Raw genomic sequence first — 21,928 nt, 5'->3', positions numbered from 1 at the left:
TGTGAGGGAGTATTTGGTGATGTACGATGTGGGGTTCCTCAGGTCCGAGTTGGCTCCTTGCCCGGCTGTCCCCGGGCTGGGGAAGGGCTTTCAGGGAGGCTGGGAACAGGGTCCCAAGGGGGTAGGTGAGGCCCCGGCGGCCTCCAGCATGCCCCGCATGCGCGGCGAGGGGGCGCGCCACCTCCCCGCTTCCCATTGGCTGGGCTCGGCCGCCTCGCGTTCCCATTGGTGGAGGAGAGCTGAGGGCGGGGCGCGGAGCGGTCATGGCGACGGGAGGCGGCGGAGATCGCGGTCCCGCTGCGGGCAGAGCCGGCGGGCGGCGGGGGACAGGGGTACGTGAGGGGCCGGGGTGAGCGGGGGGATGTGGGGGGCATGGGGGTGTGGGGTGTGGGGTGTGTGCGTGGGGGGGGTATTGGGCTATGGGGGTCAGTATAGGGTATATCCATAGGGGGTATGGGGCTGGGAGGGTATATGCCTGGGGGATATAGCGGATATATGGGGTGTGTGTATGGGTTGTATAGGGCTGGGGGGTGTATGGGGTGTGTGTATGGGCTGTATAGGGCTGGGGGGTGTATGGGGTGTGTGGATGGGCTGTATAGGGCTCGGGGAGTGTATGGGGTGTGTGGATGGGCTGTATAGGGCTGGGGGGGATGTATGGGGTGTGTGTATGGGCTGTATAGGGCTGGGAGATGTGTTATTTGGGGTGCTATAGGGTATATTCCTAGCAGGTGTAGGGCTGGGGCAGTGTATGGAGTACATTCATGGAGGGTTGGGGTATATACACAGGGGGTATAGGGCTGTGGGGTGGGGTTGTGGGGCAGTATAGGGGACATAAGGGGACATAAGGCTTGGGGGGTTGTACAGAGCAGTATAGGGGATATAGGGCTGGGGGGGTGTATGGGGCAGCATAGGGTATATCCATAGGGGTCATAGGGCCGAGGGGTCTACAGGGTGTATATGTTGAGGGTTGGAGTGTAGGGTGGGGAGGTGTGTATGTCGTGTATGTATATATATATATATATATATATATGGGCTGTACAGAGTATGCTGTACAGAGTATGTGCATGGGGGGCATAAGGCTGGGGGGGCATTGTATGGGGCAGTAGAGAGTATATCCATAGGGGATATAGGGCTGGGGGGGTGTTACAGGGTGTGTGCAGCATGGGGATGGGATGGGGCAGCATAGGGTATGTGTGTGGGGGGGTATAGGGTACATGCATGAGGCAGCAGCGTAGGGCGCGCATAGGGGATGGTATGGGGTACATACACAGGGTGTGGGGCTGGGGGGTACAGCACGTACAGGGGGATCTGGGGGACTTGCCCGGTTAATCCCGCTGGCTCTGCAGCCCCAGCTCCCTGCGCAGGGTGTTACTCCCTCCTGTAGGTCTCTGCCCTGCTAATTCCGGCTCCAGACGCTGACCCTAATCCCGGTCCTGCCCCTATCTCCACCCCAGGTCCTCAGCCATGCTTCTTCCTTAGCCGTTCCCTCTAATTCCCTGCCCCTTATGTTCTGTTTGATGAGCCTGCTAATTAAATCGCCCTGGGGGAAGAGGAGCCGATGACTGGGGTGTACTTCATCCCCATAAAGAGATGCTGCTAAACTGGTTTCTTTCCCTGTGTTGCTTTTTTAAGCTGATCGGGGCTGAAAGCGAGAGGCCGAACAGGGTGTCGGATGTGGTGGAGAAAAAGGGACCGTACCTCATGAGCAAACCCTCCTCTGTTCACGCCAAGCTCCGTAAGCCACGCTCCCTGGCCTTCCCAGGATTTTCACCGGGATTCAGGGAGACACCCACACCTCTCACCTGGGGCAGGAATCTCCAAAAGCCTTTGTTATTCCTTTGCTGGGATAAAACCCATTAAAAACCCAACATAAACCCCCAAAACGCTGCAGTGCCCCCTGCGATCTCCTTAGGACCCTTTTCCCCCACCCCAAAATACAGACATCGGGGTATTTCCAGCTCTGCCCCTGTGCTTTTGGCTTCCAGAGCGGCAGCGCGAGCTGGCGAAGGCAGCATTGCGAAGGCAGGGGCTGCTGGGGGGACCCTCGCCGCACCACCCCAAGCCGACAGCTAAAAGGTCTGATCCCAGGGTTTTGGGGGAATTTGGGGGTTTTTTTTCCTCTTTTTTTTTTTGGGGGGGGTAGGGGGGAAACCAGGAGGATTAAAAATCTGAGTTTGGGGCTTTTTATTTTGCTGGCTCTGGCTTGGCGTTAAGGATTTAGCCGAGAGCTTAGGTGGAATTTATCCATAGGTCGTGGTGGCCGTAGGGCTGTTGGGGATGGGGATTCCTGCCCTGGCTCCTCAGTCCCTCGGCTCCCTGGTTGTATTTTCACCCCTGCCAAGCACCCCCCGCCGCTCTCCTGCAGGTCAGTGAAGTTTAACAAGGGCTACACAGCGCTCAGCCAGACCCCGGATGAGAACTTGGTCTCCCTCGACTCGGACAGGTGGGAAGCGGGTGAATAGGGTGGGGTTTTGGGTGGGGGGGTGTCTCAGGCTCACCCTCCTGGGGTTTTTTTGGGGGGGAGGGGGCACAACACTGATTCACTTTGTCACTTTTAGAGCAGCAAAACACTCCCAGTGTCCCAAATTTAACAAATCCCTCGGGGTGACGCTGCCAGCTCCCTTGAACCCCCCCTCCCCACCCCACCAAGGCGCCCAGGTGTGCATCCCAAGCTCAGACACCGCTTCCCGACCAGCTCTGACCCGTTTCCTCCCTCTCTTAGTGATGGGGAGCCGGGATCCAGATGTTCCTCAGGCTACTCCTCCGCCGAGGCAAGTCCAGGGGTTTGGCTGGGACGGCGCGGTCCCCACGGGTTCCCTTGTCCCCGTTGCACCTCGGGGTCTCTACACCCTGCCCTTTGCAAGCCCTCCCACCTAAATTTTTAATCCAACGGGGATGAATTTGGGCCAGTTTCTGTCTCTTTTTTGTCCCACCTGCCCTCCCCAGCAGGTGAATCAGGACCTGAGCAGGCAGCTGCTGCAGGATGGGTACCACCTCGACGAGGTCCCCGATGACGAAGATCTGGATCTCATCCCCCCGAAACCCGTTGCCTCTTCTTCCTGCCCTTGTTGTTTCGGGGATTCTCTCTCCTGTGTGATCCAGTAGACGCTGCTCGGCCGGGATCGTGCAGGAACAGCTCCAAAACCAACCCAACCCAGCACTTTGTCCTGTGGGATGGCTGCTGTGGTCTGCATCCCACACCAGGATGGTGACACAAGGACTGAGTGACGCTGCGATGCCACTCATGGGGAGCAGCACCAACCAACCGACCGACCCCAAAGGACTTCTTACGCTCAGCAGTAGCAGGGAGTGGTGGCACAGGGAACTTTAGGTGGCCTGGATGGGACCTGGGAGGGAGGAGAGGCAGAGCCCCTGGGGTATAAAGGGAAGGAAGGGGGTTGGAGGCATGGCCCCAAATGCCCTTCACTTTTCCCTGCCCTCCTCTTTTCCTCCTTTAATCAGGCCTGTTCTCAGACACAGGTTTGCCCTCCCTCACTGAGAGGTGCTGGAGGGTGGGGTCAAACTCCCCCCGACTGGAACCCCCCCTCCGTGACCCCTTTATTTATTTATTTAGGCTTTAGTCACCCCTTCAGCCTGGCAGGCTGAGGCTGAGGTGGCAGAGAGCTGCTTCGTTTGCTTGCAATTAATTGCTGCTCCCGTAGCATGGGCTGGCCTGAACCAAAGATTGCTGCTCCCATGGAGAAGATGGGGAGGAGGGACACACACTGCCTCCCCCCCCACACACCCCGCAAACAGAGGGGGGGGGGAACAGGCTGCTGAGTTTTTAGCATCTGCATTTCTTCCATCCACCAGCACTGCTTGGGCTGGGACCTCCCTGCGTTCTGCCTCACAAGGGGATCCCCCCACCCACCCCTTGAATCCATCGGGTTTGGGGTTCAGAGCTCCTCGTTCTGTTCCAGTTCTCCCTGATGCAAGTGAGGGGCAGCACAGCCCCCCCCTCCCCCCGCCCCTTCTTTCCTCTGTACCAGCTCCACATGGGTGCCTGGGAGCACAGATTTGGGGTGACTGGGGAGCCTACCTGCCCCCAACCTTAAATGCTGCCTTAAATCAGGGTCCTGCTCTATTTAGGTAGAGGACAATCAGCTTCTCGGAAAGGAACCTTATTTACATGTGTGATGCCCAGAGACCTGAACTGGTTTGTTCTGGGGTTCTTTTTGTATTCTCCTTGTTGAAGGAAGCACTCAATAAACCAACTCTTGGTACTTGGAGCGTGGAATCCATGCTGGGGCAGGAGGCTGAACCCCGCTCCCCCCAGCAGCCCCACACTCAAGGGCTCCTTCCCCACCCCAACGCGTTTTCAGAGCCATCCTGTTGCCCTCATTGCTTTTCACCCCGTTTCCTTAGACTGCTGCTGCTGCTGCAGGGTGATGGGGACACTAGGGTTGCCCCCAACCTTCCTCCGGACCCCATGGCTTCTCCCCATCCTCCTCCTCCCTTCACCAACAGAGGCCAAAGTCACTGCTTTATTTACGGCACCAGAGGCTCTCTGGCTCCGTCACCCTGCCAAGCAGCCCCCCTCCTTTTACACCTGGGGCAGGGGGGACGTGGCTCAGAGGTCTCCCTGCTGTCAGCCAGGCTCGGGGAAGAGCCCAGGAGTAGCGGGAAGCCTCAGCATCACATTTGCAGGGGTGGGGGAGGTTGGGAAGGGAAATAGCAGCTCCTAGAAGCCGGGCGGAGATGCTCAGGACCTCAGGGGTGCACACCTCAGGCCTCCCTGCTGCTCCTCGGTGAGGAGGAAGGGGAGAGATCAAGAAAAGGAGTCGCCATACGGCATTAGGAGCACCCAGAGTAGGTGATGCTACAGGGGCCGTGGCCAACGAGCTGGGAGAGATGCTCTCGCTCTGCTCCGTGCCACGTCCGAGGAGCCAACTCGTGGAACTGCTCTCTACGCATCGAGGACGGGCTGTTTGGGAGGGGTAAGGGGGGGTTTAATAGATGGAGGGGGACACTTCCAAGCGAGATGACTTCCCCCAGGGCCAGTTTCTATCTACTCGAATGTGTAGTGCCGGAGGGAACGTCCCGGGTCCCGCTCAGAGGAGGCAGCAGGCGCGGAAGAGCAGCATCCCGTCTGGCGAGGAGAGGTGGAGGGAGATGCTCTCGTTGGCAGAGATGAAGAGCACGGAGCCGCGGCGCAGAGTCATTTCGGAGGCCGCCGCCGTGGAGGTGCCCACAGCCGTCCCTTGGATCACCAGCAAGATGCTGGCAGAGTCCACGGCAGAGACGAGGTACAGCTTGATGGTGGGGGGGATCTGCAACGGGAAGGGGAGCCACGGCTTGAGTCCCAGTCCCAGCTCCAAGAAGGGTTGGGGGGGATGGGGTGTCATCCCTGCTGCCACTAAGATGTTGCCCCCGCCGCCACTCACCTCTATCCTCATGATGGTGAAGTCTGGCACAGGTGGGTCATAGAGGTAGACGCTGGGGTCGAGCTGGCTCTGCACAGCCGGGAAGATCTTGGAGCTGCTGGGTGCTGGCGTGTAGTTGAGCATCTCGCACAAGGTGAGGACGTCAATGAATTTGGGGGTGAGCCCGGCGCGCACCGTGTTATCCGAACACGCCATGCACTCCACGCAGTCTGGGGGAGGCAGAGCTGTCAGCCCACCCACCCACCCATCCTGGGTGTGTGTGGGGGGGCCCTGAGCTTGTGCAGGACCCTCTGGCCACACTGTGGGGGTGAGGAAAGCCCAGTGTGGTGCTCACCTCCATGCAAGTAGGCGTGGGGCTCGTTGGCTCCCAGGAACATGGCCTCCCCTGGCTCCAGCCTCACCAGGTTGAGGAAATAAATAGTGAAGCAGCCGATGTCCCCAGGGTACTGGGAGTGCAGCCGCAGCAGCAGGTCCCCATTGCTCCCCGACGTGTCCTTCCCTTCCGCCGCTGTGTGGGCAGAGACCAGGTGTAACACTGGGGAGGGAGATGGGGCATGCCCCCCCACCCCTATCTCCTCCCCTAAACACAGCACCCCCCACCCCCTAAACATCTCCAGCACACAGAGAGGACCCACCTTCACGGGAGATCCTCTTCACCAGCATGTTCAGCTGGTCCACGAAGAACTTCTTCTCGCTCTTCATCAGGCGGGTGAAGCAGACGCGGAGGGCGGCCGAGACGCCCCGGGGGTCGTCGCTCCCGCTGCGCTCCAGCTGCTCCGCCGCCACCTCTCCGATCAGCGCCCGCAGCTCGGGCACGGCTGCCAGGGGAGAGGGCGGGTGGCCAGCACAAGTCACCCCCGCTGGCCACCGCCACCATGGGGGGAGCCCAGCACCCCCATCCCGAGTTATCCCCCCCCCACCCCACCCCAAAGCCACCGCAGGGAGGGAAGGTGACGTCGGGGGCCCGACCTCGCGATCCTTACTCTGGAGGAAGGAGACGATCTCCTCCACCGGCCGAAAGCCGCACAGGCCCTCGAAGGGGGTGAGAGCGATGGCCATTTCGGGCTTGTGGTTGGTGTCGGGGTAATGCTCGGGGAACTGGGCGTGCAGCTTCGCCGCCAGCTCCTGGAGAGGGGGACAGAGGAGCTGGGGGACCTCCCCAGGGACACGGGTTGCTGCCAGGGCTTCCCCACCACCTCCCAAGTTCTCCCTACCTTGTTGGGGTGAGCCTGGATGGAGAGGGCAGTGTTGACCGATAGCACCTTGAAGAGGAAGGGCAGCTGACCCTGGAAGGCGTCCTTCACCTTTGCCCCCAGGCAGGCGGGGTTGTCGGCGATCCACTGGCCCAGGGTCTTTTGGGGGATGCGGTTATCCCGGATGACAGCATCGCCTCGGGGGTGTGCGCCCATCCAGAGCTGCAGACAGACAGACAGACAGACCCCTGAGCTGGGCAGCCAAGGGAGATGACTTGGTCTTTTTTGGAGGCGATCAATGCAGCCAAGGCAGCTTCCTGGGGGGCTGAGTCACGCCGGGTTTCTCCTCTCCTCCTCCTCCCCAGGGCAGCCCCCGGCAAGGATCCGCATCCCAATCCCAAGACTGGGCATGGTGAGAGCCACAGCCAGCCAGGAAAGACACAGGGACGGGATGGACGCGCGGCTGAGCACTCACCTCGGCGTACGGCTGGTCGGGCTGGATCTGGACCAGGGGGTCACTGCTGGCCAGCAGCTTGGCCACCTCGCTCTCCAGTCCCACCTTGCCCCAGGAGTAGCTCTGCACGGGGCAGGAGAGCGGGAACACTGCCGGGGGGAAGCCGGGCATTAAGGGGGGAAGCGGGGGGCTGTGTACAAATAACCCTCCGCCCCCCTCTCCCAAAACTCCCCCAGGCACCCCGGCGGTGGGGCCGTGAGCCCTCCGGTGCGGGGGGAGAGGGTGGGGACCGAGGGGGCGCATAGGGGGGGGCGGGTAAAGCACTCTATATGGGCTTTTTGGGGGTGGGAGTGTCCCGCGGGCAGGGGGCTCCGTTCCTCCGCCCCACCGCTATGTGTGTGTGTGGGGGGGATCTCAATGCCGGGGGGGGGTGTGACCCACCCTCCACATGTCCTCATTCGCCCGGGGGCGGATACCCCCCCGCCGTGTCCCTACTTCCCCCCCCCTCCCACCCTGCCTTCCCCCCGCCCTCCGGGGCCCGGCTCACCGCGGATGTCCGCCATGGCTCAGCGGGCACGGGGAGGGGGGGCAAGGGGGGAAGAGGGGGGGGGGCACGGCAGGGCAGGCCGGGAGCCGTAGTCCAACGGCAGCGGCGGCGGCTCCGGTGGCGGCCGGGGCGGGGCGGGGCGGGGCCGGGCGGGGCGGGGCAGCGCCCGACGCGTCCCCTGTGGGTGCCATAGGGGACGGCACGGGGGGCACAGGGGGGCTATGGGGGGGGAGCTCCATGTGGGGATCCTGGGGGGGGGGATCTGGGGGTTGATCCTGTGGGGGGCGGGCCATGGGGGACGGGCCGTGAGCCCTATAGGGGCGCCCCGCAGGACTCGCCCCCCCCCTTTACACGCCCCCCCCCCCAGCGTTAAGCCCCCCCCCCCCGCGCCGCTGTAGGCGGTGCCCGCCGCCGTGACGTCACGCCGGCCGGTGAGGCCAAGGCGCCTGCGCAGTAGGTGGGATAAATCACGTGAGTGGCGGCGCAGGCGCTCTCGGCCCCCCGGAAGTACCTGGCGCGGCGGCAGCGGCGGCGGCGGGAGCGCGGAGCGGAGCTGCCCGGACCGCGCCCATGTCGGGCTTCGACACCAACCCGTTCGCCGACCCGGTGGACATCAACCCGTTCCAGGTGGGTAGCGGGGTTGGGCCGCACCAGCCCCCCCTCCCGCTTCCCTCAGCCCCCTCCCCTCCCCTCCCTCCCTCCGCGGGGCCCTCCCCCGCCCGCCGGCGGGACGTGGCAGTGACTGAAGCGGCGCTGGCCAATGGCGGCGGCGCTTCCCCGCGCTGCAGCCAATCGGGGAGCGGGGGCGGGATTAGGAGGGGGCGTGCCGGGGTCGGCGCAGCCCTCCCCGTAACCGAGGCCGGGACCCCCCCTCGCACCCTCCTTCTCCCCCCAGCCGGGTCCTGGACCCCCCCAGCCCCGCTTATCCCCCCATGCCCGGGGGTCTCGGCCAGCCCCGGCGCTCCCCTCTCCGCGCCCCCCCCCCCCCCCCCGCCGCTCCCGAGCATCAGTGTGACCCGCCGGGGCTGGGGGGCAGCTCTGCCCGCCGGGACCCCCTCCCGCTGCTCTGTCCCCGCAGGGAGCCTCTCCCCAGCCCAAGGAGGGGTCTGATATCAGCCCCCACGGCCGGTCCATGTCGCCGCCCGTCTCTCCAGCCTTTGGGAAAGGCGGGGGGGGGGGGGGGGGCTGGGGGGGAGAGGGGCAGCGCCAGCGCCACCCGTGTCCCCCCTCCCTCGGGGGATGTAGGGGTATTAAAAACAACCCGCCGAGGGCTGTGCTGACCCCACTGCCGGGGCGCTTTGGGGTCCGGTGTTACCGTGCTGTAGCGCCAGTGCTTAAAACTGACCCCGGGGGATCAAACACACCCTTTGCTTGTGGCTTTTAGGGGGTCCGAGTGTGAGATTCCCTTCGGGTGTCCCAGAGATTTAGTGTCCCCCCCCTCGTTAGGTCTGACCTCCGTGCTTTGCAACCTGGGGGCCGCTCACAGGAGGGGCCGTGGGGCGGGACCCTCGCAGCAGCGATGTGCATCTGATGCCCAGCGGTGAGCGGGAGCCGCTGCTTCACCCCGGCTGTTCGGCCGGGAGGTGACGATGTGCAGGAAGGGGCGGCTTCCTGGCCCCGGGGCTGTTTGGAGCTGGGTTTATTTTTAGGAGCGGTCCAGCTAAACCGCAACTGTTTGTCGAGTGGGGCTCAGCGTGTGGAGGAGTCTGAGCGAAATCAGAGAGGAGGGGCAGGGGGAGCAATCCTGTCGCTGCCTTGGCATCCTTGTGGCCACGTCCCCCTGTGTCTTGGGGAAGGGTTTGAGTGGTGGCATTCCCATAATAGTCCTTCGGTGGGATGAGGGGGGAGTCTATAGGGTGGCTCACGCCTACGGTCGCTGTTCCTGTGGGAATTTATTGCTTTGGCACTGAGGAAGTGAATATTCTGCTCTGTGCTGGTTCTGTCACTCCAATACCTGACCCAGCAGGGCCGTGCTCCTGCCTTACTCACTGTGTAAACAACACACAACCCTGGGTGCAATTTACACCCGGCAACTCCGGTACCAGGCTCGCTGTTTAGTGAGGACAGGCGCACGGGGCAGTTCTCTGGTGGCTCTTTGCTGACACAGCAGGCTTTACATCCTCCTTTGGGAGCGTGAGGCTCATGTTCACCTTTATCCCTGCTTTTAAGAGCAAAATTCCCCCCCCCCTCCCCCCAGGGCAGGTGGAATCTCCAACTGCTGCTGCTCAAAGCTCCGTCTTTCCAACTCTAAAGCCAGTGTCTCATGGCACAGGGCAGCACTGCCTTGAGTAAGTGGGATAAATCCAACCTGTTCCCTGTTGGGATTTGGGTCCAGGTGCCAGGGAGGTGTTTTTCCCTCCTGGTGGGTGCTACAGCATCCCCTTCCCACACACTCTGGAAAAGACTAGAGGCATCTTTGCCCTCCCAAGCATTGTCCCACTGGTGAATATCCCTTTCCTCAGCATGGATCCCAGCGTGGCACTCTGTGTGCTCCAACAGCTCCTGATGTAACTGGGGATCTTCACCTTGTGAGGAGACTTTGCTCCTGTGGTGTAAACTCAGCTGGTTTGGTCCCGTTAGTTGTGAGTCTCCCTGTCTCCTCAGCCTGTGATTTACCCTGGCCGATTAACGAGCGATGATTAACTGGCTTTGTTTACTCAGTAACCCGCTCCAAGCAGCGGCAGCCACCTCCAGAGCCTCAAGGCAAGCTTCAGACAGGGCTGGAGACTTCTGGCCTCCTTGGAGATATGAGATTAATGGCATCCTTCAGGCTTCTCTTGATGCCTCATCCAGGCAGTGGTCTGGGGTCCCGTGCTGGGATATTTGGGGCAATTAATGGCATATTTAGACAAACTCTTAGGAAGCAGGGGTGGGGATTGGCTCACAGGTGCTCTGCAAATCGGTGCAGTCATTGAGTTTGCCAGCGTAAAGTTTGTGGTGGGGATAGCTGGGGAAGTGGGAGAGCTTTGGGCTCTTCCTTAGCTCTTGAGGCAGGAAAGAAGTTGAGGAGAATGGCTGGAGTTGTAACTGGGGATCCCAGTGACTCAGCCCTCCCAAGAGGGAAGGCATGTGGGGCTTTTGGGGTGGAGGAGAGCGCTGTTACCCCCTTGGAGGAGGGAGAGGGGCTTTGAGGGGCTGGGTTAAGCCGCTGTTTCCACATTCTGCTGTGGAATAGGAAGTTTGCTGGCAGCTTCTTGCTCATCTCCTCCTCTTGCCTTGGGCTTAAACTCATCCTTCGCACGGCAGAGCCCAGGCTTGTGGTAGAAACCAGTGCCTTTGTATCTCCCCCTGCTTCTCAGCTGCTCTTTTCCTTCCTGCCTTACCCAGGGCTCAGCAACACGTGTCCAAATGCACTTTGGCTTTGGTCTAGTCCAACCCCCTGCCAGAGCAGGATCACCCAGACTAAATCACACAGGAACACATCCAGGTGGGTTTGGATGTCTCCAGATGAGACTCCCCAGCCTCTCTGGGCAGCCTGTCCCAGGGCTCCATCACCCTCACAGTGACAAAGTTCCTCCTCTCATTCCCAGGGAACCTCCACTGCCTCTTGTCTTGTCGCTGCCACCCCTGAGCAGAGCCTGGCTCCATCCTCCTGACTCTCACCCTTTACATATTTATAAACTCTGATGAGTTCACCCCTCAGTCTCCTCTTCTCCAGGCTAAACAGGCCCAGCTCCCTCAGCCTCTCCTCAGAAGGAAGGGGTTCCACTCCCTCCATCACCTCAGTGGCCCTGCGCTGGGCTCTTGCAAGGAGTTCTGTGTCCTTCTTGAGCTGAGGGGCCCAGAACTGGACCCATTATTCCAGGTGTGGTCTCACCAGGGCAGAGTAGAGGGGGAGAAGGACCTCTCTTGACCCCTTCTAACATACCCCAGGATGCCGTTGGCCTTGTTAGCCAGGAAGGCACATTGCTGGTCATGGTCACCCTGCTGTCCCCCAGGTCCCTCTCACCCATTCTGCTCTCCAACAGGCCAGTCCCCAACCTATACTGGTACCTAGGGTGGTTCTTCCCCAGATGCCAGACCCTGCACTTGCCCTTGTTAAACCTCATTAAACTTCTCCCCACCCAGCTCTCCAGCCTGTCTCAGTCTGGTTGAACAGCAGCACAGCCCTCTGGGGTGGCAGCCACCCCTCCACCCCTCCCAGGGCTGTGTCCTCAGCAAACTTGCTGACTGTGCACTCTATTCCCTCACCCAGGTTATCAGTGAATATCCTGAATAGTACTGGTCCCAGTATGGACCCCTGAGGGATTCCAGTAGATCCAGGCCTCCAGCCAGACTCTGTCCTGGCGATCACAACTCGCTGGCTCCTTCCCTTCACCCAGCTCTCCCTCCACCTCACTGCTCGACCTTCCTGACCACACTTCCTCAGTTGAGCCATGAGGATGCTGTGGGAGACGGTGCCAAATGCTTTGCTGAGGTCAAGGTAGACCACATCCACTGCCCTACCATCACCTACCCACACGGTTATAGCCTCATAAAGGCCATGAGATTACTCAAACCTGCCTTCCCCTTGGGAGAAGGGGAAGCCTCTGCTTAATTTGGGAGCTTTCATTTTGAATGGAGTGAGCAACAGGAAGGGATGGGCTGGGGGGAAGTAGTTTTGCCTCAGTTTTTCAGCCCTTCTTCTTATTTCCAAGCACTTTCCTCCCAGTCTGGCTGCTCAGACTCTTCAGAGGGTTACTCAGCTTGCTTGTTTCTGCACTGAGCCTGGACTTCAGTCGGGCTGGGACCTCTCCTGGGCTGAATTAAAGAGTGTCATGCCAGCACACAGCAGCTATCCTGCATTAAAGTGATTTACAAGCCTGTGTTTGATAGGAGCTGCTGACTCCTTGAGTCCTCACGGTCCTTCTTTCCAGCGTGGCGCTTCGGCTGGTGCTCCCCATGGGGTTTTTCCTTCCTCCTCACAGCCCTGCCCTGCTGAGGAGTCGCACTTCATGGAGTGGCATCCAAATCCTGGTCTGGGATCCCTCCAGTGATTCATAAACTAGTGCAACCTGTTGGCGCAGGGAGTGCCCCTGCTCTCCAGGAGGTGTGGGAGGTTTACTCATTAACCGCTGGGCAGGAGGCTGCGCTACAGCCCCGAGGGACGGTGCCGGAGGGTTCCGGGTACAGCCCCCTGCGACTCGGGCAGCCCGTGTGCACCTCGATCTCTTGCTCTTAGAAACATAGAATCCCAGACTGAGCTGGGCTGGAAGGGACTCCAAGGATCACAGAGCTCCAACCCCCTGCCACAGGCAGGGACACCAACCTCCAGGCCTGGAGCTACACAAGGTTGCCCAGGGCCCCATCCAACCTGGCCTTGGACACCCCCAAGGACGGGGCACCCACCCCCTCTCTGGGCAGCCTGTTCCAGCCCCTCACCACTCTCTCTGGAAAGAACTTCCCCCCAGTATCTCCTCTAACCCTTCCCTCCTTCAGCTTCACCCCATCCCCCTTGTCCTGCCCCTGTCTGCCCTTTAACAAGCTGATTCCCCTCCTGTGTCTCTGCTCCCTTCAGGGACTGGAAGGCTGCAATGAGGTCCCCCCGCAGCCTTCTCTTCTCCAGGCTGAACCAGCCCAGCTCCCTCAGCCTCTCTCCGTAGGGGAGCTGCTCCAGTCCTCTGAGCATCTTTGTGGCCTCCGTGGGTCTATGTGGCGCAAGGGAGGTTTGGGAGGTGATCCTGGGTGTCCAGCAATGGGTATTAGTGTCCTGCTTCGAACCCTTGGAGGTTAGGGCTGTAGGTATAGGGGTAAAAAGCTGCAGAAAGGGCTGCTGGACCAAAAGCATGAGCAGGAGATCCTTCCCACCCACAAGTCTTGCCTTGCTGGTTGTCATCTCGGTCATGGAAGTTCAGTGCCTGCTGAGCCCATCCACCTGTGGCAGGGGCACATTTCTCCCCCCCTCACCCCTGTTCCCAGTGAGCAAGTAGATGGAGGGCAGGCTAATGTATAAGCTAACGATGCCAACTTGTCTTTTGTTCTCTCCCAGGATCCCTCGGTGACGCAGCTCACAAACACCAGCCAGAGCGGCTTGGATGAATTCAACCCCTTTTCTGAGAGCTCCCAGCTGGTACGTGGCGCGTTTCTTTGAGCCAGGTATCTCTTTGGTTGGTGGTTCCAGCAGGGGAGAAGCTCCCCTGGTAGGTGCAGCTTAAAAAGAGCGAAGCCTTCACAGCCCATTTCCCCGGGGACAGAAGCTGATGGGAGCTGCGAGCAGCCGCTCCCGCCCTGGAGCGCTAATAAACTCCCAGCTGGAGCCCTCGGCTCTGTCAGAGTTGCTGCTGCCTCAGTGTGAAGCGACGTGAACTGTGAAGGGGAAGATGTCTTGTGGCAGGACTCATCAGTGGTTATTCAGTGTCTGGGCTGGGAGCTGAGCTGCTGCCAGCGGGATCACTGAGGGGTCACCACAAGGACTTTGTTCTTCCCTCCTGGATGCTGGCGGGTGTGAGGTGGGGGAATCATAGAATCCCAGACTGCTCTGGGTTGGAAGGGACTCCAAGGATCACACAGCTCCAACCCCCTGCCACAGGCAGGGACGCCAACCTCCAGGCCTGGAGCTACACAAGGTTGCCCAGGGCCCCATCCAACCTGGCCTTGGACACCCCCAGGGACGGGGCACCCACCCCCTCTCTGGGCAGCCTGTGCCAGCCCCTCACCACTCTCTCTGGAAACAACGTCCCCCTAATATCTCCTCTAACCCTTCCCTCCTTCAGCTTCACCCCATCCCCCTTGTCCTGCCCCTGTCTGCCCTTTAACAAGCTGATTCCCCTCCTGTGTCTCTGCTCCCTTCAGGGACTGGAAGGCTGCAATGAGGTCCCCCCACAGCCTTCTCTTCTCCAGGCTGAACCAGCCCAGCTCCCTCAGCCTCTCTCCGTAGGGGAGCTGCTCCAGTCCTCTGAGCATCTTTGTGGCTCCTCTGCCCCCTCTCCAACAGTCCCACATCTTTCCTGTACAGGGGCCCCAGCTCTGGACACAGGACTCCAGCTGGGGCCTCCCCAGGGCAGAGCAGAGAGGGACAATCCCCTCCCTGTCCCTGCTGCCACCCCTCTGCTGATGGAGCCCAGGATCCCCTCGCCCTCCTGAGCTGCCAGAGCCACTGCTGGCTCATGGGGAGTTTCTCACCCACCAGAACCCCCAGGTCCTTCTCAGCAGGGCTGCTCTCCAGGAGCTCCTCTCCCAGTCTGTATCTGTGTCTGGGATTCCTCAGCCCAAGTGCAACACCTGACCCTTGGCAGTGTTGAACCTCATTAGGTTCACCCGTGCCCACCTGTCCAGCCTGTCAGGATCCCTCTGGATGGCTCCTTTCCTTCTGTTGTGTCACCCACACCAAGGAGAAGAGGAAACCGGGGTAGACCGGTGGTTGCAGTTCAAACAACAGATCAAGCCCCCTCGTTGTGTCTCCTTTGCCTAACCACCCTGACCCTTGGGTGCCTTTAGGAATGAACAGGCTCCTGGAAACATGGAGTTGCTTTAGCGCTTCCCAGCTCCGTGGTGCTAAACCTCAGTCCCTCCTTTGCTTGTGATTTCTCTGCAGACAAATGCAGCACGGACGACACCAGCCACGCAGCCCTCTGGGCACTCACAGCCTGCTGTCCTGCAGACCTCTGTGGAGCCCACTCCCCAGGTACAGCATCCCCTCAGAGAGCTGGGCTGTGGGGTGTGAGGGAGCTCCTGGGAAGCTCCGGAGGCTGCTGGGAATAGGAAGGGAAGGGAATTCTTTGGGGTAGCGTGTGGGGAAGCTGCAGGGAAGAGAGCTGGCTTGCCTCTTCTTTGAACCCTGTATCGGGTCTGGGAAGGGGATTGTCCTGGTGAGCTCAGGAGCCCGGCTCACCGCTCCATTGAGAGGCCCTTGGAGCAACGAGGAGAACCACAGGTAGAAGCAGCTGAAGGGAAAGCCCAGCTCTGCACAAAGGGCAGGGCATAGAGTGTGGGTAACAGACCAGCCAGCCTCCTGAGGGCTCTTCCAGAGAGGGAAGTGGGGAACATGTGGGTGGGGACCACCATGCCATCCTCCAGCAGGTGAGGCAGAAAGCCTCGAGGTGTTTCAGACCAGCCACAGGCGTTTTCAACCACCCTCAGCCTTTGCTATTGAGTTCCCTTTGCTTCCCTTCCAGCCTGGCAGCTGCTGGGCTTGCTGGGGGTGCCACCTCGCTTAGGGAAGGACTCACCTTTGCCTCCCCTTCGCTGTAGGCCGTGGCTGCGGCAGCGCAGGCCGGGCTGCTCCAGCAGCAGGCGGAATTAGAGAGGAAGGCGGCAGAGCTGGAGAAGAAGGAAAGGGAATTGCAGAGTAACGCCGCCAGCATCAACCGTGAGTAGCGCTTCCCGCCCTGCCCTGCCCTCCCCGGGGCAGCCTGGCTTGCTCAGCTTCTCAGGATGTGCTGAAGGCCCAGCTCAGCCAAGCCTATGAACTCTTTTACGAGCCCCTAGGCTTTCCTATAGTCCCCCCATGGCTCTGGCAACCCCCCTGGAACTCCTGCCATCCCACTGTCTAACAAGGTGGGACACTAGCGATGGTCTCTACCCTCCTGTGTGCTCTGGGGCACCTGAAGTTCTTCAGCCAGCAGTTGCCTATCCATGTCTGAGCTGTGATGCTTTTCCCTGGGAGCAGTAAGGCCTTTTCCTTCCCTGCCTCCCCAGCCTCAGGGCTCTCTTCACCACAGCAACCTGAGGTTGATTTGTTTCCCCCTGCGCTACTCTTGGTTTTAAATGGCTGAATGTGGACTTGTGCTGAGGGTTGGGATGGCCCTTTGGCTGTTGCAGGGGGGGAATCCAGCCTCCCATGGAGGTTAAAAACTGGCTGGATGGCCGGGCCCAAAGAGGGGTGGTGAATGGAACCAAATCCAGCTGGAGGCCGGTCACGAGTGGCGTCCCCCAGGGCTCGGTGCTGGGTCCCGGTTTGTTCCACATCTTTATCAATGACTTGGATTGAAAGCTTCCTCAGTAATTTTGCAGATGACACTAAACTAGGAGGAAGTGTTGATCTGCCTGAGGGTAGGGAGGCTCTTCAGAGGGACCAGAACAGGCTGGACCAATGGGCTGAGACCAGTGGGCTGAGGTTTAACAAGGCCAAGGGCAGAGTGCTGCACATGGGACAGAACAACCCCATGCAGCGCTACAGGCTGGGGGAGACTGGCTGGAGAGCTGTCAGGCAGAGAAGGACCTGGGGGTGTTGGGTTACTGCAACTGACCATAAGCCAGCATGGTCCTGGGTGGCCAGGAAGGCCAACAGCATCCTGGCTTGTGTCGGACACAGTGTGGTCAGTAGGTCTGGGGAGGGGATTGTGCCCCTTGACTGGGCATTGGTGAGGCTGCACCTCGAGTGCTGGGTTCAGTTCTGGGCTCCTCACCACCAGAAGGACATTGAGGTCCTGGAGCGACCAGGCAACCAGGCTGGGGAAGGGGCTGGAGGGCAAATTCTCTGAGGAGCAGCTGAGGGAGCTGGGGGTGTTCAGCCTGGAGAAGAGGAGGCTGAGGGGAGACCTTCTCCCCACCTCCACTGCCCTGACAGGAGGGTGCAGAGAGGTGGGCGATGGTCTCTTCAGCCAGGGGACAGGAGATGGGACAAGGGGCAGTGGGCTCAAGCTGCCCCAGGGCAGGGTCAGAGCAGATGGGAGGGAAAAGTTCTTCCCTGGCAGAGTTGTGGGGCTGTGGCACAGGCTGCCCAGGGAGGGGCTGAGTCACCTTCCCTGGGTGTGTTTAACAGAGGGGAGATGAGGTGCTCAGAGATCTGGTTTAGCTTGGGATGGGAATGGTTGGACTTGATGATCTTAAAGGTCTTTTCCAACCTGGTGACTCTCTGAAAGCCACGCTGGGCTGTTCCCTTTAGCTGCCACCAGCCAGGTTAACACATCCCCACTGCCCTGCCCGCTCAGACCTGCCAGGACCTAACATCATCTGAGGTTTTCAACATCAGTGTGACTGAACACCTGCTTGTGTGAGTGCATCTCCTCAGTGAGACACGAGTGAAGGGCTCCTCCTTTCTCCTTTCTGCAGCGAGGCAGAACAACTGGCCCCCTCTTCCCAGGAGGTGTCCCATCAAGCCGTGCTTTTATCAGGACTTTTCTGCAGACATCCCAGCTGACTACCAGCGGATATGCAAGATGCTGTATTACTTGTGGATGTGTGAGTACCAGCTTGAAGCACGGATCAGAATCCTTCTGAAGAAGGTTCTGTACAGAGCCCTGAGCTCTGACGTACGGTAAATTCTGTAGGTGGTGCCTGCAAGGGTAAGAGAGCGTCTCTGTTCTCACCAAGGCAGATGGAAAGGACTCCCCAGTTTGTGCTTTGGGAGTAGCTCATTCGTGACAGAGTTCTGATGGGTGTTGATGCAGGCTTTTAAGAACTTCCCCACCTTGCCCCAAGAGGTGGAAAGACAAGGGGAGTTTGGGGGTGGGACAAAAAGATTTAAGATTTGGTCGTTAGCAGCAGGATCAGGTGAGGTTCTCAGGTTAAGCTCCGTTTTCCTTTCCAGGGAGGGAGGGAAATGAGACTGCCCAAAGGCTCCTCCATTTCTTCACAGCTCTATGTGTTCAGCAAGAGATGAGGGATGCTGGTAGGGTCACCCAAAAGAGTTTTCCAAGCGCTTAGAGATGTGTTTTTTCCTTTCTCCCCTTCCCAAACAGTGCATTCCATCACCCTGCTCCTAAACCTGCTTGCTTGCCTGGCGTGGTTCACAGTCCAGATGGAAAGAGGAGTAGACTTTGGTCTCTCGATCCTGTGGTTTATTTTATTCACTCCTTGTGCCTTTCTCTGTTGGTACCGACCGATATACAAGGCTTTCAGGCAAGTGCCATTTTCTTCCCTTAACAGAGGGTGTATCTCTTAGCAGGAGGAGCTTTGGTTGTGTTTATCTCTTCCCATTGCCTGCAGGATTTTTCCAGCCCTCTGTGTGGTTAAATAGATCAAACCCTCTTGTTCCTAAACAGTACCTGATAGAACATGATCACAGTGGACCTCCTCCATCTGGAAATCCAAGCCTAGCCACTCAGAGGGTCTTAGTTTGTTTAATTAATTTCTGAGGAATCCTTGGGTCCATAAACCTGTTGAGCTTATGGAAGCTGCCCTTAGCAGCGTTACCCTGAAGAAAGGGCTGCACTGAAGTCATTCTTTTCCTCCTCAGAGAATGGAGTTTGCAGGGATCATGTGCCCGGGTTTCACTCCTGCTGCCGTCTCTCCCGCAGGTCTGACAGCTCCTTCAGCTTCTTCGTCTTCTTTTTCATCTTCTTCTGCCAAATAGCCATCTACATCATCCAGGCTGTCGGCATTCCTGGCTGGGGTGACAGGTAAGCTTGGCTTCTCCAGGCTGCTGCCTCGCAGGCCTGTGTTCTCACCAGGGCTGTGACTGTCAGGAGCTCTGGGATCCGGCTCTGACAGCTGCCCGCTCCCTCCTCCCGCGGCTTCTCGTCTCTCGCATGATGCGCAGCTCCGGCAGGGCCCAGCTGGGCTCCTTCTCTCCTCCGCTCTTCCCGTCCGAGTCTCAGCACACACTTCTCTTGGGCCAGCGCCAGAAGGAGCGTGTGGAATCTTCTACCTCTCCTCTGCCACCTTCCCCCTCTCTTAATCCATCTGATTCCTCCCTGGTCTCGATGCTGAGCCTCGGGTGTTGATGGCATCTGGCTCGTGTTGAAACGGAGCCTTCCCCCACGGAGGCTGTAGCTCAGGCACGAGGCATCTCTGCCCCTCGATGCTGCCCCAGCAGCCTGCTCCCATCCCCAAACCATTCCAGAATTCCTCATGAGCCCAGGGGGTTGGAAAAAATCAACACCCCAAAGTGGGGAGGGTATTATCCTCACCCCTTCTTGGTGGTGTTGCACAGCAGGGTGAGTCTGGGCTCCTGGAGCAGGTCCAAATGGGCTTCTCCTTGGGGTCCCTCCCCTGCAGCCAAAGCACCAGTTTCCTTTCCACTGCACTGCCGTGGCTGCAGATCAGGGTCCTGGCATTCCTGTGACCAATGGGAAGGGTAACAGTGGATGCTGTTCTCCCCAGGGGCAGCCTTCAGGTGATGGAGCTCCATGAAACTCCCCTCTGGTTTTGCCTGCCACCTGCGGAACAGCTCCCGGGCGACGCTGTCCTCACCCTCCCTCCCCTGCTGCCTTAGTCATGGAGGTGGAAGAGGAACTGGGAGGGGGCACTCTGTTTTTAGCCTGGCTTTAAGAGAGAGTGTGCTGAGCTGTGGTTCCGTTTCCTCAAGCCAGGCAGCGCAGCACGTGGTTGGTTTTGGCTGCAGCGCGTGCTGTGCCTTTCCGCTGCCTTGGAACGAGCAAGGGGCCATGTGGCACCTCGAACAGGACGCTTGAGACCCTCTCTCCTGCCCACCTGTAGTTTAGCAGTTGGAAAAGATCCCTTCATTCCTTCCTCATCCTCAACACTGAACAACCCTGGCCACGCAGAGCCGTTGCGGTGATGTGTAGCTTTAGGTTCCAGCTCCTCTAGCTGACCTCTTCCAATTTAAGACCTCACCCTGGGGAAGTGACCCCCCTGAGGGTTCCAATGTGGGTGGGGTGAGCACGATTCCCTCATGTGGGGGAAACGAGCCCCAAAACGAGCCCTGCATCCTTGTTTCCCCGGCCATGGCTTCGCTCTTCCCTGTGAGCTTCTCCCAAAAGCTCCTGTGCAAGTGTCAGATCCCCTCCTCCCACTGCTCCCTCTCATCCCGTGGCTCCCACGCTCACTGTGGTCCCCCCGCTCCCCTCTCCTCTCCCCGGCAGCGGCTGGATCGCGGCGCTGTCGGAGCTGCACAGGAACCTGGCCGTGGCTGTTATCATGATGGTGGTGGCCGCGTTCTTCACGCTCTGCGCCGTTCTCTCGCTCTTCCTCCTGAAGCAGGTGAGTGGCTGAGAGGCAAGGTGAGGGCTCAGCCCAATTGCACATCCACCAGTTGGCTCATTCCCAGGGGTTGCCACCTCCTTGGGCATCATTCCAAGTGCCACCCTTGTCAGGGACATGGCATTTCCTCCAAGTCCCTTTAGCTCCAGGCAGAGCAGAGAAGGAGGTGGCTTTATTTGGGTATCCAGGGCTTTCTGACTGCTGCCACCGCGTCGTGGCACTTCTCAAAGCCTGGTGGGGTCCAAACCAGCATCTTCTCCTGAACACAAGGACCCCCCCCTTCCTCCTCCCAGTTGAACCCACAAGGGTCGTGTCTCTGCAACTATGGGCAGGAGCATAGCTTTGGGGAAGGCAAAGCCAACACCCATCCTGCTCCTGGTGCTTCCTCCTCCTCATCCCTTAGACTGTACCCTGAAGGAAAATACCTGATGCTCATGGTGGCAGGTCCCCCAGGGGTCTTTAAATGTGGGGAGAGGAGGGATGTTTGGTCCAATTTGCTGAGACCCCTGCCTTTAATAACAAACAAGGATCTCCCAAAATCTGCAGCATCGTGTGGCAGGTGAGATGAGCTGCCAAGAGCGCTGGGTAGTGACTTGGGGTGGGGGGGCAGGAGTTAAAAACCCCAAGCAGGAGCAGCAAACCCACGACTTCATGGTGGTTTGTTTCTTGTCTGTCTTTTCTCTCCTCCTGCTTCCCAGGTGCACTCCCTGTATCGGCGCACAGGAGCCAGTTTCCAGAGGGCCCAGGAAGAGTTCTCCCAAGGCATCCTCACTAACAGGGGCTTCCAGCACGCAGCCGCTGGGGCAGCCTCCTCAGCTGCACAGAGCGCTTTCCGGGGCAACTAGCCCTTCCCAGGGCTCCCTCCCTGGCTTCCTCCACCATTGTCACCCCCAGTCTTTATTTTTATTTTATTTTATTTCGTTTCTCCCCTAAAGATGCACTTTTCAGGGGTACCATGTTAGCTGCGGGATGCCGATTCCAGGTGTAAAGAGAATTGGGTTTGGGGTGGGGGAGGGTTGTTTTGGGGTTGTTTTGAGGTTTGTTGGGGTGGTTTTTTTTCAGCTGATGGTTTAGTTTTCCCTGTCTTGTTTTAGGGTGTGGGAAGATAGGGGAGACTTTCTCTGAAGCAAATATATTTCTTTATCCAGGACAGACCCAGGTGTTTGTGTCTCTTCCTCCCCCCCAACCCCCCTCACCATAGTGGAAGGGTGAGGGGCAGTAGGTTTGGGGTGGGGGTTGTTTTTGGGTTTGCCCCTCTGTCTGCTGTTGCTTTCAAGAACTGGGCTGTCTGCTGGGTTGGGGGTGGGGGGGTTTGTAACTTGCATGTAGTTTGTGCCAGTTATTTTAAGAGTGGAAACTGTATTTTTGGTTTATTACACTTAAAGGATGCTGTGTTTTGACCTCTTTACCTGCCTGGCTTCCCAAGAGTCCGGCTGATGGGGTGTGGGGGAAAACCTGGGAGCAGGGGGAAGTTAGAGGAAGGGGAGAACTTCTTTTTCCTCCTCCCTTCCTGGCACCCTCTGTTTCCATGAGGCTCCTACGGCCC

General features: G+C 59.3%; 3 protein-coding genes across 3 annotated transcripts; 2 read left to right on the top strand and 1 right to left on the bottom strand.

Annotated features, from left to right (window-relative positions):
* The first annotated feature begins 260 nt into the window (after nt 1-260).
* FAM219B (family with sequence similarity 219 member B) lies at nt 261-4,217 on the top strand. Its single transcript, XM_084268377.1, has 6 exons — nt 261-332; nt 1,633-1,735; nt 1,986-2,076; nt 2,366-2,443; nt 2,723-2,771; nt 2,947-4,217. The coding sequence occupies exons 1-6, from the start codon at nt 264-266 to the stop codon at nt 3,103-3,105; spliced, it is 549 nt and encodes a 182-aa protein (XP_084124503.1). The 5' UTR covers nt 261-263; the 3' UTR covers nt 3,106-4,217.
* Nucleotides 4,218-4,481: 264 nt separating this feature from the next.
* MPI (mannose phosphate isomerase) lies at nt 4,482-7,594 on the bottom strand (the record flags this gene model as incomplete). Its single annotated transcript, XM_084268142.1, has 8 exons — nt 4,482-5,270; nt 5,385-5,593; nt 5,719-5,892; nt 6,020-6,202; nt 6,368-6,509; nt 6,599-6,799; nt 7,053-7,180; nt 7,579-7,594. 8 exons carry the CDS (start codon nt 7,592-7,594, stop codon nt 5,052-5,054), a joined length of 1,272 nt encoding a protein of 423 aa, XP_084124268.1. The 3' UTR covers nt 4,482-5,051.
* Nucleotides 7,595-8,086: 492 nt separating this feature from the next.
* Nucleotides 8,087-21,658, top strand: SCAMP2 (secretory carrier membrane protein 2). Its single transcript, XM_084268374.1, has 9 exons — nt 8,087-8,205; nt 13,547-13,627; nt 15,092-15,181; nt 15,748-15,865; nt 17,551-17,679; nt 18,180-18,339; nt 18,738-18,839; nt 20,265-20,382; nt 21,081-21,658. The coding sequence occupies exons 1-9, from the start codon at nt 8,149-8,151 to the stop codon at nt 21,225-21,227; spliced, it is 1,002 nt and encodes a 333-aa protein (XP_084124500.1). The 5' UTR covers nt 8,087-8,148; the 3' UTR covers nt 21,228-21,658.
* Nucleotides 21,659-21,928: the final 270 nt, after the last annotated feature.

Source organism: Gallinula chloropus (genome assembly GCF_964237585.1).
Source record: "Gallinula chloropus genome assembly, chromosome: 9".
Classification (NCBI taxonomy): domain Eukaryota; kingdom Metazoa; phylum Chordata; class Aves; order Gruiformes; family Rallidae; genus Gallinula; species Gallinula chloropus.
Note: the sequence above shows the minus strand (reverse complement) of the source record. Positions and strands in the feature narration are given on the sequence as shown.

Coding starts and splice junctions, on each gene's coding strand:
- FAM219B (XM_084268377.1), top strand. CDS start 264: ATGGCGACGGGAGGCGGCGGAGATCGCGGTCCCGCTGCGGGCAGAGCC. Junction 1,736..1,985: donor CTCTGTTCACGCCAAGCTCC/GTAAGCCACGCT, acceptor TTTGGCTTCCAG/AGCGGCAGCGCGAGCTGGCG. Junction 2,444..2,722: donor GTCTCCCTCGACTCGGACAG/GTGGGAAGCGGG, acceptor TCCCTCTCTTAG/TGATGGGGAGCCGGGATCCA.
- SCAMP2 (XM_084268374.1), top strand. CDS start 8,149: ATGTCGGGCTTCGACACCAACCCGTTCGCCGACCCGGTGGACATCAAC. Junction 17,680..18,179: donor GCTGTATTACTTGTGGATGT/GTGAGTACCAGC, acceptor CTTCCCAAACAG/TGCATTCCATCACCCTGCTC. Junction 20,383..21,080: donor CGCTCTTCCTCCTGAAGCAG/GTGAGTGGCTGA, acceptor CCTGCTTCCCAG/GTGCACTCCCTGTATCGGCG.